The 18,619-nt window shown below is 50.7% G+C and overlaps 1 protein-coding gene and 1 long non-coding RNA gene across 5 annotated transcripts; one reads left to right on the forward strand and one right to left on the reverse strand.

The window, feature by feature from the left end:
- Positions 1 to 2,302: 2,302 nt before the first annotated feature.
- Mfsd2a (MFSD2 lysolipid transporter A, lysophospholipid) lies at positions 2,303 to 16,995 on the reverse strand. 4 transcript variants are annotated; one of them, XR_015619552.1, is made up of 14 exons: positions 16,746 to 16,995; positions 15,008 to 15,139; positions 12,208 to 12,332; positions 7,220 to 7,358; positions 7,010 to 7,088; positions 6,357 to 6,514; positions 5,836 to 6,028; positions 5,585 to 5,706; positions 5,339 to 5,422; positions 4,853 to 4,936; positions 4,647 to 4,759; positions 4,164 to 4,307; positions 3,895 to 4,071; positions 2,303 to 2,757 (listed from the first exon to the last, which is right to left on the reverse strand). XR_015619552.1 is itself a non-coding variant. In XM_087548316.1 (14 exons), the coding sequence occupies exons 1-14, from the start codon at positions 16,836 to 16,838 to the stop codon at positions 2,694 to 2,696; spliced, it is 1,599 nt and encodes a 532-aa protein (XP_087404442.1). In that variant the 5' UTR covers positions 16,839 to 16,995; the 3' UTR covers positions 2,303 to 2,693.
- Positions 11,188 to 16,091, forward strand: LOC100909490 (uncharacterized). The gene is made up of 3 exons (XR_015621107.1): positions 11,188 to 11,219; positions 11,793 to 11,942; positions 15,556 to 16,091. It is a non-coding gene; the product is annotated as an uncharacterized LOC100909490 (long non-coding RNA).
- Positions 16,996 to 18,619: the final 1,624 nt, after the last annotated feature.

The following is an 18,619-nucleotide window of genomic DNA, read 5'->3' on the forward strand; positions in this document are numbered from 1 at the left end:
TTGTGTTGTCCACGAATGTCCTTAGAGCCTAGCAGTTGCACGAAATATGACAGAATCGTTGTAACTATGGGATAATCTAATCTGGACTTTTTTTTTTTTTTTAACAGTGGAGGTCTTGTCTTTACTCCCAGTAGGTGGCGCTAAAAGCACACCTGGTCCTCTGCTGTGGTGGGCGTTGAGGGGAGAAATGTTCTTAGTGGAGGGCCAGGGATAGGACCTGGCAAAGACAGGTAGCTGCAGTATTGCCACGTCTGCATCTAGAGGGGTGGAAGTGGCACTTCTTCCAATGGGTAAGGAAGTGAGTGAGGGAAAGGGGAACGCTTAGCCACAGGCTATGTGTAAGAGGCCAGGATGAGAGAGGCGAGGCTCTGGAACTGGTTTAAGGAGGCATGGGGCCAGAACTACCTCCTAGACACTCGCCCGAACAAAGACCTTCTGGGGGAGCACTTGTAGGTAGAGCTGAAGCAAGAGATCAAGAGGTGGGCTAAAGAAAGGACTGCGCCTGGATCCCAAGCCTGGAAGGCTACAGGGCCGTGGAAGCCCCTGAGAGTGTCTGCATAAAGACCCAGGTGCGAAGAGATCCGAGGAACAACTGTAACCCTGGAAAAGGAGCAGACTTTCAAGTCTAACTCTGTGGGGTTCGTTTCTGCAGTGCTGGGGTTTAAACACAGCGCCTCATGTGTGGTAGGCAAGTGCTTTACCAGTCAACTACATGCACAGCCATAATAACAATACCAAAAATAGGGGTTGGGGATTTAGCTCAGTGGTAGAGCGCTTGCCTAGCAAGCGCAAGGCCCTGGGTTCGGTCCTCAGCTCCGAAAAAAAGAAAAGAAAAAAAAAATACCAAAAATACCAGTAACAACAATAACTGTTACTGTTATTATTTTAAAGACGAGCCTTAGACTAGGGGCTAAGCATTTGCTTAGCTTGAACAGAGTCCTGGGTTTGAGCCCCACAGATGCCAACGGCGGAAAACAAAATGGAAAGTAAAGAAAAGCCTTGGTGGCTACCACGTAGAACTGAAGGAAGGGAACACAGGAGTGGACCTTTGTAAACATTATCAAATTCCAGAGGCGGGGAAGTTCCTGTGTACTCCAGATACAGGAGCCAGCTTGGGCTGCGGCTCCTGTCTGGCGAGGCAACCTCTGACTGAAGATGGCGGTTATAAAGGCCATGGGACTGGTCTGGTAGGAACTAACTATTCATGATTAAAGTAGTGATTAGAGGGGCTGGGCCAAATGGCTTGGACTTACATCAACCCATCCACTTATTAATGACCTTTGTCTTGTCTCTTAACTTCCCCATGCCTTGGATTCCTTATCTGTAAAGGAGAATAATAACAGTACCTTCCTTGTAGGGAGCTCCTGATGAAATGAGTTAGTATTTTTGAATCCATAGAACAGTGCCTGTTAGAAACACTCCATGGAAATTACCAGAAGGAGTTTATCCATGACAAGGGGGCCCAAACTCAAGGGCAAAGTCATCCCGAATCGTCCTAGCCCTTCTCTCAGGTTCTTGTTTTTCTGTGCACAAACCCAGGTAGTTGGACTAGTCACTCCTGGTCCTTCCTGCTTTACTTCCCTGTGGTTTTGGAGCCTGACTTGGGTGTGTGCAATGCAGTGGTAGAGTAGGGTGAGCCTTCTGAACTTCTAAGAGCCAACTATTAAGCTCTCAGGAGCGTATAAGATGGTGTAAACAAGAGTAACTTGAATGGGACAAGCACTTTAACTGGGCCTTCTCCCACCAGAGCTGGGCAGTGTCATCCTTCGGCATTATTGACAACAGTTGTGGAAAGATAATGACAGGACTCCAGTGACACTACACACCCCCAACCAGCACGCCTAGCCCCACAGACTCGGGTATACATGCAGTGACTGGCAGAACCACCGTGGCTCGCTGTTTTCTTAGCCTTTCTCACTCACAGGGCCGTGGAGAGCGGTGGTTAAACTGCTAACATAGAGTTTCACTTACACCAGTCTTTGCTATTCGACTATAGCCACTTCCTCTTTAGCTTGGGTTTTCTTTCTCTTTCCTTATTTTTTTTCTTTTATAGTTTTTAGAGACAGGGTTTCTCTGTGTAGCCATGGCTGACTATCCTGGATCTCACTCTGTATAGACGAGGCCTTGAACTCAGAAACCTGCCTGCCTCTGCCTCCTGGTATAGAGTGAATGTTAGCCAAGGCTTTTATCAGACACACTGTCCCACTCACTGGCACCTGTGGCTTTGTGTGCCCACTGACTATCTGGGTCTTATCACAAATGGCTCCATGGATGGCTGAGAACACAAATAGAAGCAGGCAACTTTTTGTTTCCAGTTTTTATGAAAATTAATAACATTAATACCTCACAGACATATACATACACACATCCCTATATACATAGTCATTAAGTTATTAATTAGTCTCTGTATAAAACGTTTCTACATTAGTGTTCCGAGCTAGGCCCAGTCAGTCCTTGGCATATTCACAGTAGCAGCCCTAGGGCTTGGCCCATGGGCGGGCAGTGAGGAGTTTACAGAACGGCCAGCCCAGCAGTGAGCACAGATGTCCTGGGCTGCTCACCCTCCAGTCCTTGGTCCCTGTCTTGACATAGGAAGAACAGCTGCTCAGTGCAAGGGCAAAAAGATCCCATGCCCTAATGCTACCTGGTGCCCCAGGTCCTTTGTGCGGTGGCTTCAGGCAACCCGGCAAGTCCTAGAGAATGCTGGCCAGCTCTGTGGAGTCTGTATCCGAGCAGCCTGAGCTGCTGGCTTCATCTCTGCAAGAGCAAGAGAAGATGGGTTAGAAGAAGCATCTTCACCCCGCTCCGCTGCCACCTGCCTGAGGAATCTTGGCCCTGGAGTCCAAGCCAGCTGTCAGTCTTGTGTAAACCACAGGACAGTTTACTCACACCCACCGTCTGCCTAGAAACTGCTGGTTGCTGTTCCCGCTGGACGAAGGGCACCACAAAACGTCAGACAGCCACTGGCTCTAGCTGGCTGACAAAGCGGTGTGAATCATTCCACCCTGCCCTATCATCCCCGGCCACGGCAGAGGGCCTGTATGCCAGGAAGGCAACAGAATACAGGTTGCAGCTAGAACACAGGGCAGAATTCTAAACCTTATCCATGGTTCCTCGCTAAACTTGTGTAGGATAGGAATCCTAAGAATCTTGCCATGGGGGTGGCTGTCATCCCGCACTTAGGAGGCAAACCCAGGTCAGTTGTGTTGGTGATGAAACAGCTAGCTTGATTCCAGCCTGAGCTAAATGAGACCCTGCCTCTAAAAATAGAACAACAGAACAGCTCAGCTGCCGTGGGATAGACTGTGGAATACTAGGGGGTCCTGGAGGTATACTTGTAAACACGAGCTCCTTCAGGACAGCAAGTTTGGTTTTCTCTTTAGAGACGGGGTCTTTCTACATAACCCCGACTACCCTAGTGTAGTCCAGGCTGGTCTCGAACTCATAAAGACCCACCTGCCTCTGCCTCCTTGAGCACGAGATTAAAGGTGTGCGCCATTACGCCCAGCCATTTTGCGTTTGCTTGCTTGCTTTTTCCTACCACAGTGCTGGGTACTTAGAAAGTGTTTCTTGGGCAGGGCAGTGGTGGCACATAACCTTAATCCCAGCACTTGGGAGGCAGAGGCAGGCAGATTTATGTAAGTTTGAGGCTAGTCTGGTCTACAGACTGAATTCCGGGGCAGCCAGGGCTACACAGAGAAACTGTGTGGAAAAACAAAAAACCAATCAAACAAACAAATAAACATAAAACAAAAAACAAACAAAACAAAACAAACCAGCCTGTTCCATGTAGCTAAGAATTATCTATGTCTGTTAAGCAGCAGCACTGGTTGAGAACCTATACTGACTGACCGCACGCATGCACGCACGCATGCACGCACGCACGCCTCTCACCGTAAAGCCTGCAGAGCTTTCTTGTTCTGTCGCCGCTTCTCCTCATCAATGGGGTACAGCTTGAAGAGCAGCAGGCCCAGCAGGATGAGGATGATAGGAGCCATGGTCACCAGCATCTTCAGTGTAAACTTGACCTCTTCTGGCTGGGAGCACCCCTGCGTCTGGTACTTAGCAAAGCTGTGGGACCCAGTGCATAAGGGGTGGTGAGGATGGAGTGCCTGGACCCTACCCCTGTCCCCAGCCTTGCCCAAGACTCACAGGCAACTCACTCGAGACTGAGGGTAGAGACACCCAGTGAGACTCCAGAGGCAAACTTGGTGAAGAAGACATAGAAGGAGAAGAAGATGGGCTCCGTGCCAGGGGAGTGAGGGTGTTTCAGGTGGAAGTCATCGATAACATCAGGCAGCATGGACCTATGCAGAGTGGGTGGTGACAGCCCCGAGTCACCCTCACCAAGCTACCAGCAGCCCATATGGTATCCAGGCCAATGAGCAGCAACTGTCCTCCGGGAGCTTGAAGGGATGGGATAGCTCTACAGGCCCCATCTATCAAGATGAGTCCCGGTTTGGACATTCTGCTTGGCCAAGAGAAGACAAGCTAGGTGTTTCGTAGTTTGCAACCTCTAACTGTATCAAGCAGACCCACCTCATCCCAGACCCATAGAAAGGCAGGAGGCAAAGGCACCAAGGGGCTCGCCCCGGCTGGAGAGTGTTGGCTGGGGAATATACTTGGTGAGCCTCTACATAACCTACCATGGTAGTAAGAAGGCAGCTGCTACACTGACACCAGCTGCTATGGCCACCACGTAAGTGACGATTAGATTACTCTTCATGAGGGCCACCAAGATGAGAAAAGGAACTGCAGACTGGAACAGAGTGCAAGAAGGTGGGTCACCTAGGAGGTTCCCATCTGTAACTCCCCCATCCCCAGATATCTCTACCCTTTGAGCCCCACTTACAGAGATCCCAACGTATACAGCCGTCTTCTTGCCAAACCGGGTTAGGAACCATTGCCAGATGGGGATGGTGAATGTGGCCGAGAGCTGTGAGCAACAAGGTGAAGGAGGGTGCGTTGTGGCAGAGACCTCCTCCCCACTGCAGGCCCCAGAACATGCTCCCGGGCCAGCCATGGCCTGTGGAGTCACCAGGCATGTCTGATGGCTTCCCAGGGGAGCAGAGAGTGAGCGGTCCCCCCATCTTTTCATTAACTCTGAATGCAAAGCTGATCACAGTGGTTGACATCCTTGTTTTTAATGGACCGTCGTGTCTAACCACCCAGCCTCGAACCCTCTTCTTTCATAGCCCTCCCTAAGTGACTGTGCGTGAGATCCAGGGAAACCTCCCTCATCCCTTCATGACTAGGAAGCACCCTGAAGGTATCCTCTGGGGCTCAAGGAACCGTCTAGACATAGACATCATGAGCTAACCTTATGTCCTGTACTCACCATGATGGCCAGGAGGAGGTTCTGGAACTCGTTCCGGAAGCCCAAGGTGTAGGTGCAGAACAAGGCAAAATTACCTTCTACCAGCTGGGGCATGGAAATGAAAAAAAAAGGTGACTCGGGGATCCCAGAGGCCTCTATTTGCCCCCTCCAACCTGCCTGCCCCTTAGCTTCACCACAGCCCCAATCTTCTCTAACCCCCACCCCATAGATGTACTCTTGGGATGAGCATCTCAGGCCCCCACTCACCATGAAAGCCAGGGAGGTAAAAAGGAAGCCGGCAATGAGCTTGACATAGGGGCCATGACTCATAACCAGCCGGAGGCCCTGAAAGAAGGGCATTGACTCGGCCTGCTGGGCCTCGTAGGGTTCTAGGGATCAGAAAGGATAATGTCCCTGATTATCGCTGATGTCCCCGCCAAAGCCTGGTGAGCAGGCAGAAGGGGACTACTGCTCCCCAGAGCTGTGGACTGAACCCTTCCCGGCATGCTTCTTCTCACCTCTCTGCTCCCGCACGCCTAAAATCAGAATGACGGCACAGATGACGTAGATGGAGGCGATGATCCCTGCTGCCAGCAGGTATGCATTTTGCTATGACATACAGAGACAGGGTCAGTCTGATCTCATCCCAGCAGCCCCACTCCACGATCTCAGGCCAGGCCTTTTCTCCTGTGGGGGCCTCATTGTCTCCATCTGTGAACCAGGAGGGTCATCCTGGACCTGCTGCTGCTTCCCAAGGCTGGGCCAAGTCCAAGTATACAAAATGTTACACAGCCAGACTATGTAGGGTGTAAACCCACAGCCCAAGTCTTCCCACATCTCACTGGGACCCTGGGCAAGTGACTTGGCCTCCCAGGCCTCACTTTCCTTATCTGTAAAGTGGGTATATGTATGGCCTAATATTTACATTTACCAAATGCCCACTAGCTGATAAACACCAGCTACTATTACTGCTTGAAGAATAAATGCAAAGCACCCCATTTGTTGTCTTCCCAAATCCCTGCCCTACCAGGGGTCTCACCGTTTCTTTGAGGGAGGCAGTGCTCTGGGTACGATTGACAACTTCTGAGGCCACTGCAGAGCCATTCTGGTCCTGGAGACAAGGTGCCTTGGCTTGGCCCACAATTTGTCCTTGGATCGCTGTGCCTATCACTGTGCCCAGAACCTCCACAGTCATCCCTAGGCAGGGAAGAGGTCTTTTCAGAAGGGCCTCATTGCCCATAGGCCCAGGGAGGAAGGTCGGATGGCTGGAAGCCACTCTTAGCTCCAGGTAAGTTGGACTAGGGGGCAGGGCAGATGACATTTCAGCCTGCTCTCATGGCCTTTCTCTGGGTGACCTTCAGGTTAGTCCCGGTACCTCTCTGGGTCTCACTTGAGTGATAAAGGAAGTGAGTTCTTTTTAACATGCTTTCATGGACTAGGGATATAACTTGATGGTTAAGTGACTTCTTGGCAGGCACAAGGCTCTGGGTTGAAACCCCAGAGTCACAGAGAAAGGGGACAGAGGAAGAGGGGTTCATCCCAGACACACACACACACACACACACACACACACACACACACACACACACACTCAGGAGTAGAGCAAAGAACTAGACCCACAAAGTCTAGTGGGGACCGGGGTGGGGGGGAGCAGGAGCAGGCAGGAGCCAGGATGCTGGGGGAGGGACTTACTGTAGGCAGTGGCGGAGTCACGCTCACTCTGCTCGGTACTGATGAACATGGTGAGCGCTGAGTAGGGAACGTGGAAGCACTATTGTGGAAGAGAAGCTCTCAGCTGGTTAGATGGATGAGACATGCAAACACTCCCACCACCCCACCACCTTGGGCCTACCCTTGCCCCTGCCCCTCACCAAGTTACCAAGGGGAGGGGCCCACACTCACCGTGACCAGTGTCTCAAAGAGGCAATAGAAAAGCAGGTACCAAAGGAACCCGTGCGAACTTTCCGTCCCTGATGGGAAGTCAGGCACAAACCAGATGAGAAAGTAAGCAATGATGGCCAGAGGAGTGGAGAAGATGATCCTGAGGGAGGGAAAGGGGTCTGAGTGGACGATAGAGAATTCTAAGAGCCCAGGTCTGTTCTACAGGTGCCCATCAACAGAGGAGGAAGTCTGAGTCCTACCAACCCAGAGCCTTGGAGAAAGAGGTTGATGGCCATGCCTGAAGAACCAACTAAGGCAAATTCCTGGACCAAAATCTTGAGCAAGGAGTATGAGGTCAGACTCTGAGTCTCATCTTTCCTGGAGCAAGAATCCCATGTAAGGAGGTGGTCCCAGCGCCTTTCTTCAACCCTCCATGTGTCACTTACACACACACACACACACACACACACACACACGGAAGCTGGAGTGGGTGGGAGGGCCAACTTCAGGTAAAGGAGAAAGGGGCCACGGAAGAGGATGGGACTCAGTCACAGACATGGAGGGTAGAGGACAAATGTCTGGCCAAACTACCATGAGAAATAATGACTCCTCAAGGTGGATCAACTTTCCAGCGTTAGCATAGGAAGCAAAGTGCAAAGGTTAAAAGGAAGGCCTCAGGCTAGCAAGATGGCCAGTGGGTAAACTGCTTGCTACCTGGCCTGACAAGCTGAGATTTATCCCTGAAACACGCGTGTAGAAAGGAGGAAACCAACTCCCACAAGCTGTCCTCCGGCCTCCACATGTATGTGTGTGTGCACATACACACACAAAATAAATATTCAAAGAAGAAGGAAGCTTTGAGTTACACTTTCTGAGTCTGTCACTAACTATAAAAACTTAGTCTTGGGTGAGTTATTTAACTTCTCTGAGACTCATTTCCTCACGTGTAAAATTAAAATAAAAAACGGTACGCTGCCTACATTCAACATTTACCTAAATATTTATGAGATGTGCTTATGTGCTAGGAACTATTCTGACTGTTGCAGATGCATCAGTGAAGAAGACACCATTGTTCTTGTAAAACTCACATTCTAGCTGATAAACAACAAAAGTTACGTGTTATTCAACCGTAAAAACAAAAATCCTGACACATGCTACAACACAGAATGGCCACGTGGCCTCATGGCCACGTGGATTATGACTGTTCCTGAGAGACAAATATTGCACAGTTACTTTATAGAGGCGTAGCCAAATCTCCAGTTTTAGACATGACCCTGCAAGATTTGTCAACTGCTAGGCCAACGACATGAGTTCAAATTCATAGACCCATAAGACAGAATCAAGTTGTCTCCTAACCTACACATATGCACCCCGATATATCCTCCCAGAACCCCACCCTCACCCAAAAAATAGTGGTTGACAGGGGGAGGAAGGAGTAGGGATTATCTTACAATGAACTCAAAGTTTGGGTTGGAAAAGAAAATACTATGGAGATGAGCTAGGTGGTGAAGGCACAAGCGTTAAATCCCAGCATTCAGCAAGCCCCAGGCAGATCTCTGAATTCAAGTTTAGCCTGGAGGGAGTTCCAGGACAGCCAGAGCTATACAGAGAGACCCTGTCTCAAAAGGACAGCAACAACAAAAAGTTTTGGGGTAGAAGGTCACACAAAGATGTGGCTACGCTTAATGCTACTTTGCTGGACACCTTAAAAGTTTACAAAGAGGTAGGCATGGTGACGTGCCCTGTAATCCCACATCCGAGAGACTTAAGCAAAAAGACCTGAGTTCAAAGTCAATCTGGGCTACATGGTGAGATACGATTTTGTTGTTTGTTGTTTGTTTTCTACATGAAGGGCACAGGGGGTTGGTGGGGTGGGTGGTTCAGCAGTTAGGAGCACTTGTTCTGGCATAAGATCTAGATTCAGTTCTCGGTACCGACATAGTATTGAGATAGGGGCTGGGACCACCCCCTTCCCTGGGATTCTTGCTCCAGGAAAGATATGCATGAGACTCAGAGTCTGACCTCATGCTCCTTGCTCAAGATTTCGGTCCAGGAACTTGCCCTAGTCGGTTCTTCACAACCATTCATAACTCCAATTTCAAAAGGTCTAACACCCTCTCCTAATATCCCCAGTCACCAGGCACAGACATACACACAAGCAAAACATTCACACACTATAATCTCTTCTGGTTTGTTTTTTGTTTTTGTTTGTCTGCTTGCTTGTTTTTGAGACAGAGTCTTTCCACATAGCCCAGGCTGGCCTCAAACTCAGGGATCTCCCTGCCTCTACTCAAGAGGCAGACACGGGTTAATTTCTGTGAGTTTAAGACCATACCACTCTACATAAGAAACTGCAGTGCAGCTAGGGCTGCATAGTGAGACCCTGTCCAAATAACAAAACAAACGAGGGTTTCCCAGGAGGTGTTGGCGCATGACTCTAATCTGGGCACTTAAGAAATAGAGAGTCGGGCTGGAGAGATGGCTCAGTGGTTAAGAGCACCGACTGTTCTTCCCGAGGTCCTGAGTTCAATTCCCAGCAACCACATGGTGGTTCACAACCATCTGTAATGGGATCCGATGCCCTCTTCTGGTGTGTCTGAAGACAGCTACAGGGTACTCATATATAATAAATAAATAAAATATTAAAAAAAAAAAAGAAATAGAGAGTCAGGAAGTGGAGGTTATCCCGGGCTGCATGAAACCTTGTCTTCAAAAAACAAAACCAAACAAACCTCAGGGCTATAGAACACTTGCTTGGCATGTGCAAGGCCCCGAGTTTCAGTTCTACCACAAATAAATGCATAAATAAGGCAAATGCCATGCTATAGATGTTTTGCCGTTGTCATGGAAACAGTCATGATAACGTGTTAACAGGCGACGCGTACTATGGAGAAAAGAAGGGAATAAGTAGACACGAGACTGAGGGTACAGTTCACAGCTGGCTGAGAGACGGTAAGTGACGTGGATGGGGTCAGGGAGTCAGCACTGCAGATCTCTGAGGCAAGTGTGGCCTCAGTCGGGGGAACAGTCAGTGCAAAGGTCCTCAGGCAGGAGGATGAACAGCCGGCCCCGTGGGTTGGAGGATAGTGAGCAAGAGAAATGGAATTAGGAGATAACATGCAGAAAATGGGAGACCTCACAGCCAGTGCAAGGACTTCCCATCTGTGGGTTGAAGTAGGGTTGAGTCTTAATGAGTTGACAGAAAAATGTTGAACAGTACTCAGGACGTTAAGTGTTTGCTGATCACAGCAGGAGGGCTCAACGGGAGAAGTGGCCTTCCTTCGGGAACTACTACAGGCCAGGGCCACACGTGGATAATGCCTGGTGATCAACCAACCTCAGGTGCCCCTGCATCTCAACCTCTCTGTGTGAACCTGCTGACAGGATCTCACAGGTAAGCCTTAGGAATTCCTGGGAGAGAGAATGTCACCATCTTTGTGGTTTGAAGGAGGAACTACCCTAACGCCCCAATGCCTGGAAGGAGAGGTGGGTAGGGCTAACACTAGCCAACCCTGACAAAGCCAAACTCTTTTTTGTCTACATGCCTAGAAGGTGCAACCTGGGATGCCATGAACACAATGGCCCCTTGGCCTGTGAGTCATCCGATGCCTATTCTGACACATACCCAAGCACTTGCCACCCAGAAAGCAACCTAAGAGGACCTAGCAACTTTCCTGGAAGAGCTGTCACACTGACCTATCGAGAGTCCTCAGATCTCTCTCCCACAAGGAGGCCTTGCTTGCCCTCCTCCTCCTTCCACCCCTCCACGTTGTCTCCTTAGAGAACAGGGCTCCTCCTCAGCCTTCCTCAAACACTCCATCCTCAGAGACAGGCAGCTGAACAGTGAACAGGAACCCAGTGTGACTGGGAGTAACCCTGTGCCGCTGCGCTTCAGGCCGCGGCCTCCTATTGGCTGGGTCTCATGAGGCGATGTGGGAGCAGGGCCCCGCCCTCCACCAGCTGCCAAGAAGCCGGCACAGGGCCAAGTCGCACAAGCTGAATCTCTAAGCAGCTTGCCCAGGTAAAGGAGGCTCTTCTACCCTCCCCTTCACCCCCTTGGCCATGAAGCCTGGATCAAAGGCTCCAAGCTGGGTCTTTGCCAGGGGCTGGCAGGATTGGGGTGGGTGGGGGGCCTCGTGGGAAAGGAAACTGTGGAGGTGCAGAGGCTGCTGAAAGGGCTTTGAAGGCCGGAGACCAGGTATGGGCGCCCCTGGGGCAGGAAGGCGCCCACTTAAGCTTGGATGGGCTGGAGATGAAAGGGGTACACCCCCCCACCTCCTGAAGCAGGATGTCCTGGAGGGAACCAGAGCCCCGGCTTGGCCTGTCTTGTATGTCTCCATCACTGTCTGATCTATGGCAACTGCCTTCCCCCAACCTTGCCCCACAGGCCGAAGCGGAATAAAGCCAAGGGAAAAAATAGTCCCTCACTCAATGCTTTGGGATGGGTCGGCAATTCCATCCTTAGTATCGCCCCTTCCCTTGTCCTTCCATTAACTACCCTGAAGGAATGTCAACTTGTGTATCAATACCCGCCAGGGGGTCTTCTGAACGCTTTACATATTAACGTCCTCACCATACCTCCATTTTACCTAAGGTTCAGAGATGTTCAGTAACCCACTTGAGACTGCACAGTTTAAGTGGTGAAGCTGCCATTCAAACCCAGGTAGCCTCTCTATTGCTTCTGAAGACCTACCTACCTCTGCTTGCAAAGAATGGCAGAAGTGAGGATTCCAGTCTCACCAAGGTGAGTGAGTGGGCCTCAGGCAGCATGAGGCCTAAGCTGGGGGAGGGAACTAACTTAGCACTTTGGCCAACCCCAAAATGAACTGTCTAGGTGTCCCAATGCCTATGCCTGGGGCAGCCGAAGCTTTGGGTTGAGGTTTCAACACCTTTGAGCTGTTGTGTCATGCCTTCCTGTCAATCCCAACCTGTGATGAGAGATGGAGGACTGCAGGGAAGAAACACAAGAAGCCTGGCTTTCTGCACCTGGAAGGAGGGTCTCCACTTACCAGGGCATGAGGCGGCCCAGGCGGGTCCAGGAGGACTTGCTGATGCAGAAGCCCACGAGAGGGTCAGTGAAGGCATCCCACGCTCGGCCCACGAAAAGGATAATGGAAGCAGGGAGTGGCTCCACCTGCCATGGGGAAGAAGCAGAAGATGGCCTTCATTCATTGGCCTTAGCGGGACATCCATCCCTCACGGCCACAGCCAGGCCACCGAGACCTTGCACTGCTCCCGCCTGGATCTTAAACATTTTCACACAGTTCTTTTTTTCGAGTCAGGGTTTCTCTGTGGAACCCTGGCTGTCCTAGAAGTCGCTCTGTGGACCAGGCTGGTCTCGAACTCAGAGACCCGCCTGCCTCTGCCTGTGGAGCACTGGGATTCAAGGTGTGCGCCACCACTTGGTTTCACTCCCTTTCTTTTTTTTTTTTCCCCCCAGAGCTGGGGACCGAACCCAGGACCTTGCGCTTCCTAGGCAAGCGCTCTACCACTGAGCTAAATCCCCAACCCCACTCCCTTTCTTAATAATAACAATAGCGGCTGCAGGGCTTTAGCTCAGTAGTAGCATGCTCGCTAGAATGAATGAGCTCTTGGGTCAGTTCTCCCACACTGTGATAAACAATTATGACAGCAGTAGCTGGATGTGGTGGCGCTTGCAAGATCTCTGTGGTAGAAGCAAGATCTCCGTGAGTTCAAGGCCAGCCTGGTCTACATAGTGAGTTCCAGGACAGTCAAGTCTACATAGAGAAACCCAGTCTCAAAAAAAAAAAAAAAAAACCAACGTGGTGATGAGGAGGAGGAGGAGGAAGAGGAAGAGGAAGAGGATGGTGGCCACATCACAGCATTTCTCTGATACCTGGAGTAGGACTGTGTTGGAAGCTTTTCTAGATCTTTCCTTTCCTCTGCTGCACTTAGAAACAGCTCATCAAACACTGGCCATAGAATCATTTCACTCCTTCTCTCTGACAGTTCTGAGCCCCTGGCCACCTGATAACAACAGAGCTAGTATTTGTTCCCTGGGCCGTCACAGTAAGCCTCAGTTTCCCCATGTGTATGAGAGTTATGGGTTGTCGTGTTTTTATGAGGCCAAGCTTTGCCCTGCGTATGGAAAAAGGAACATGAAATGTTCTCTCCCATCTTTCTTTTCCTTAGAGTTCATTTTACTATTTTAAACCATGTGATAGTGTGTTGGGGTTTGTTCCAACCCGTACAGGAGCCTTGGAAACTAGAAGCATTGGCTTCCCTAGAGCTGCAGTTACAGCCAGTTGTGGTTGTGAGTGGCCTGGCTTGGTTACTCACGACTCAGTCCCTCTAAGAAAGCAGTGAGCTCTTTTTTTTTTTTTTTTTTTTTTTTTCTTTTTTCCGGAGCTGGGGACCGAACCCAGGGCCTTGCGCTTCCTAGGCAAGCGCTCTACCACTGAGCTAAATCCCCAGCCCCAAGAAAGCAGTGAGCTCTTAACCATGAAGCAATCTCTCCAGTGACTCCCTCCACCCTGACACTGTGTGTGTGTGTGTGTGTGTGTGTGTGTGTGTGTGTGTGTGTGTGTGTAGGGAGACTCATTTGTAGTCTTGACTGGTCTAGAACTTGGCAAGTAGGCCTAGCTGGTCTAACTTGCAAGTGCTGGGATTACAGATGTGTGGTTTTATGCCTGCTCCCTAGATGATTACAGATGTGTGGCTTTATGCCTGCCCTCTAGATGATTTTTAGAAAGTGTTCCTGTCACTATTTACTCAATCCATCTCGTACTTTCCAAACACGTTAGGATCTAGCTTCAACATCATCCATAAAACCTTGATTTTTTTTTTCTTTCAACTTTGTTTTTGAGACAGAGTCTCAGTCTGGTTTTGAATCTCAATCCTTTGGTCTTGACCTCTTAAGTGCCGGGATAACAGGCATGTGCCCCGTATCCAGTTGTCACAACCCTGCTCTGGAAAGCTGGCAGCCTTCCCACACTGTACCCTGCACCCTGTCCTCTCCCCACTTATTGTAACCCCATTTTATACTCAACTGCAGGTTCCTCTTATTCATAACCCGCTTGGGACCCAGCCATGGGAACTGTTTGAAACCTAGCTACTGAATGAGTCTTCTGTCCTTTCTGGGGCTCAGTGTTCCACACCTGCAAATGGAAACTAATATGCCTCCCTCACTTGCCCAGAGATGCTACACGGAAAAGAGCCAGTGAGGGCACGGCGGAGCCATGGTTACTCAGTCTCCCACTCTCTCATCCAGACAGGGCGAATTCTTTGGATGCCAGGCTGCTGGCCAAGGCTTCTCAAAGTACTTACAGGAGCTCTGCTTCACCCAAACTACCCCTCTCCATCAGAGACCCCCTAGTCCCTAGACACTTTCACATCTGCCTGCACCTTCAGGTTTCCCCTACCCATCATCAAGATGCCGCTCCTCACGTGAAGGTGAGATATAGTGCTCCCATCAGCCTAGCAACGGCAACACCCACTAAACCCTGAGCCAAGCCAGCTGACTGTCTTCCAGCCAGGGACATGGTGTGCCAGTCTCTTCTAAGAACAGCGTCACTAACGGGTCCCACAGCCACTGCCTATTCCGCCAAGCTCCCTCTATTGCCCCTGCTGGGCAAGGAAGAGCTGCCAGCTATGGTTCCTGGGGCAGGTAGACTCCCCTCCCGCACACTTCCTAAGGCCTTTTTTCCCATCCACTGTGATCCTGAGTGGTAGCCAAGGAATGTGTTCTGGTCCTGTTTTACCACTGGGGGAAACTGAGTGATCCTACCAAGAGCCTATCAGTCCTCACCTCTGGCTAACGGAGAAGCCGGTAGATGGCCGGTTACTCACCTTAGCCACATCCAACAGGTAGATCTGCAGGAAGAATCCCAGCGCGCAGCCGGTCAACTGGTATGGGGCCCCTCCAACCGCATAGCAAAGCTTATTGCAAATGGACAGTTGCTGCTTCTTTTTTGGTTCCTTCTGGAACGAGAAAGAAAGAAAATGAAAAATAGGCCCAGGATTCTGGCCTCCAACCTAAAAAGGTGCCAGAGGCAACAGACCTTTATTTCTCCAGCCAGCTCGGCCAAGAGGAACAGTTCTACCTTGTCCAGCTCCCACCTAGGGAAATCTCACTTCCCCTACCCTAAAGGAAGTTGCCCTTAAACCCAGACTCATCCCTCCACCCCCTGACTGAGGAAACCTATCACCCTCCATCTTTAAAGATCTCCGAGGCCAGATGTAGTGGCACCAGCACTTGGGAGGCAGGGCCAGGCAGAATCCCTAACTTTGAAGCCAGCCTGGTCTACAGAGCCAGTTCCAGAACAGCCAGGGATACAAAGAGAAACCCTGTCTCAAGTAAACAAACAAACAAATAAATAATAAATATCTTCTTCTAGGCCCTCAGCTCCTTTCCAAGTTACCCACAAAGAGCATGTTGTAGCACTGGACCTGTCCCTACCTGGCACTAGCTGTCACAACCTGAAAATCCTCTTGCTGCCAAATTGCCGGAGCCCAGCCCAAGATCCCTCCCTGACGCCCCGCAGCAGCGAGGATCCACCTGCCTACTGGATGAGAGAGCACCAGAGCGGCGGGGGAACCAGCCCAGCCGGCCGCATCCACAGCTGTTCTTTCAATCTGTCTCAAAGTTCCCCGGCCCCTGTGGGGAGTCTTCAGCTCCAGGCAAACCCTTGAGCAGTCCTACCATCCATCTGCCTAACACGCACCCTTTCCAGCTCCTAGGGGACCTTGGAGAGGGGCAAAAAGGGTTCCAGGTGCAGGGCTCAGCCTTCTCCGGGTGGAGCACTCGGGGAGGCTGAGGTTGCCCAGGGAAAGTAGAGATTACTCATACATGGTAACAGCATAATTGCCTACTCGCTTCTTCCAAGAACAGTTAATAAAACTAAAAGGAAAAGTTAAGCACCTCCCAATTAAATACATTGTCAGAGATCCCTTTCCTGGGGCGGAATGGTTTAATGGTGTGGTGAAATAGATTCAAAGAGCTAGAACGGGTCCGAGAGAGAGAGAGAGAGAGAGAGAGAGAGAGAGAGAGAGAGAGAGAGAGAGAGAGAGAGAGAGAGAGAGAGAGAGAGAGAGAGTGTTGAGACACGCGGAGCTCTGTGCATGTGAACACTCAGCCACACAAACGCTTTCGGTATGCGGCTCCTTTAAGAGCAGAGCCCTTGTTCTTATGAATGAACTTGAGTGGCCCTCCTCAGAGTTAAAGCATGAGGGTGGGGGTGGTGAGAGATGGAGAACCAAGAGGACCCTCAGATTTCTGGGGTCTCTTCAGATCTAGGGAGGGAAACTAGCGTGGCTCAGCACGGTAGAACCTAGAGCGCTGGGGAGAGCCCCACGCCGTGTGGAGTTGCCGGCGCCGCGCTTGGCGCAAACCCATTGTAGGGGTATGCAAAGGGACTTCAGACTTTCTCCATCACTCCCCGGTCCCGGCGCACTCCCTGGACTCTCCTTTTTCCAAGCTTCACTGTATCCTGTTACTTTCAAGTGTCCCAAGGCCAGATCTAACCCCCGACGCCCCTATGCCCATATCCCCGGCCCGCCACCCCTTGCCCTCCTCTCGGGACCTCACCTTCACCTGGGCTGGTCGTTCGCTGGCTTGGAGGATGCCGGTGGGGAGCAGCCCCGCCGCGGAACCGCTCTCGGCGCCCTCTCCTTTGGCCATGACCCGCGGGCCACGCCGCCTGGGACCCGGACGCCGGGATGCTCTAGTGTTCCGCCGGCCGGCACTCTCCTAAGGCTCCGGTCCTAGGCGCAGCCGCAGCTACTACTCTCTCTGTTCGCTAGCTCTTAGCAAACCAGCAACGCCGGCGAGGAAAACTCCTTTGCACGCCCCCTCCGCGCCTCTTAAAGGTTCGGTCCTGCGCCTCCAGCCAATCCCTGCACGCGCCTGCCCCTCTTGTCTGGCGGAGAGCCTCGCTGCTCAGCCACGTTCTCAAAGCCGGCAACTCGCACCGCGTGCTCCAACCAGCTAAGCAAGGCTGAGAAACCCACCTGACTCGTCCGAGGAAACTGAAGCCCCAGCCTGAAAGTGACCTGCCCGAGGTCCCCCAGAGTGAGTTCTCCCTGAGTAGAGCCTGTGGCCAGGACTTCTGAACCCCCATCAGCCCCTTTGAAAATCCGGAGTCAGGTGGCTTCTCCCCTCCCCCAAACCTGAGGCCATAGGCTATAACCTTCACTATCAATGCTCCTCGTGTCTCAAGATCGACAATTCCGTCTCCGTCCCTTTGATATTTAGGGAGCCTTTTTTCAATGGAACAGAAAAATTAGTAAGTCCAGTGGCTGCCCTTTCCGGCAGGGGAGCTCTCAAGTTATAAAGAGCAGCCTTTTATGGGTAGCTTTCTAACAGGCTTAACATGATCTCACTGGGTGCTTATGAACTCCATCTGAGGGTGGTACTATTATTAACCCCATTTTACAGCCCAGGAAAGGGGGACACAAGAAGAGCAGCTGTTAGGACACAGACAGGCTAGGAAGGTTTTGTCCAGTTCCTAAGTCTTTACTCATGACTCTCCTACTCTGCCGTTAAGCATAAATTACAGAAGGCTGAACTCTGTGTGTGTGAAGCCCTGGGAGATACAAGACTCCAACAGCCCTCTGTGTCAAAAAAAAAAAAAAAAAGAAAGAAAGAAAGAAAGAAAGAAAGAAAGAAAGAAAGAAAGAGAAAAATCAAGAAAAGCTCTGAGAAAGAGAATAGAGGAATGTGGTCCTTGAAAGAAGGGAGGACCGTCATCTAAACAGGGCGGAATATTGCCAGCAAAGAACAGCCCTTACTGCCTTTTCTTCCACCTCTGCTAACAGCACTCCAGGCTTCCCAGATCCCCGGGAGTCTGGGTGAAGTCCAGCTCTCCTCAGCAGCAAAGTTACTGCTTAGAATCTCACAGGCCATTTACACAAGACCTGTGTTTCTCAGTGTCAGACTCCCTTTTTTTCCCCTCTTACTTCAAATTTCAGGGAGGAGATAGTGAGATCTGACTCCCCCACAGTGACCACAGCACCCTTGTGTGCCCTGGCAGATCTCATCTGAGCACATCACTGTCCAGAAACAAGCCAAGTGAAACAGTGAAGATCATAAGAAGGCGTGCTGTCCCCACTGTGAGCTGTGTGACATTGCCCTATCTCTCTCCCCTGCTCTAGGTTTGATTTATCTAAGGAGTCCTGTATGGTCTCTTCCAGCCCTAAATCCTTCTCCACTCTTTGAATTGCAGCATTCCATAAGTGATCTGAATAATCGAGCCAGATCATGCCCTCCTTGAAAATAAAAATATATCTCTTCTACTTTTGTATCCCACTAAATTACAGCAAGTGTCAGCTCAAGCACCAGAGGAGCCAGCCCATTCAGAAAAAAACCCAGGGACCTCCGTGGACTGGCTATACAGTCCTTTCTGGACAATTTTGTTAACCTCCTTGTGTACAAACTAGGGACCTACCTAGTAGCGTTGTTTG

This window comes from Rattus norvegicus, chromosome 5 (assembly GCF_021556685.1).
Source record: "Rattus norvegicus strain SHRSP/BbbUtx chromosome 5, alternate assembly SHRSP_T2T, whole genome shotgun sequence".
In the NCBI taxonomy this organism is placed as follows: Eukaryota; Metazoa; Chordata; class Mammalia; order Rodentia; family Muridae; genus Rattus; species Rattus norvegicus.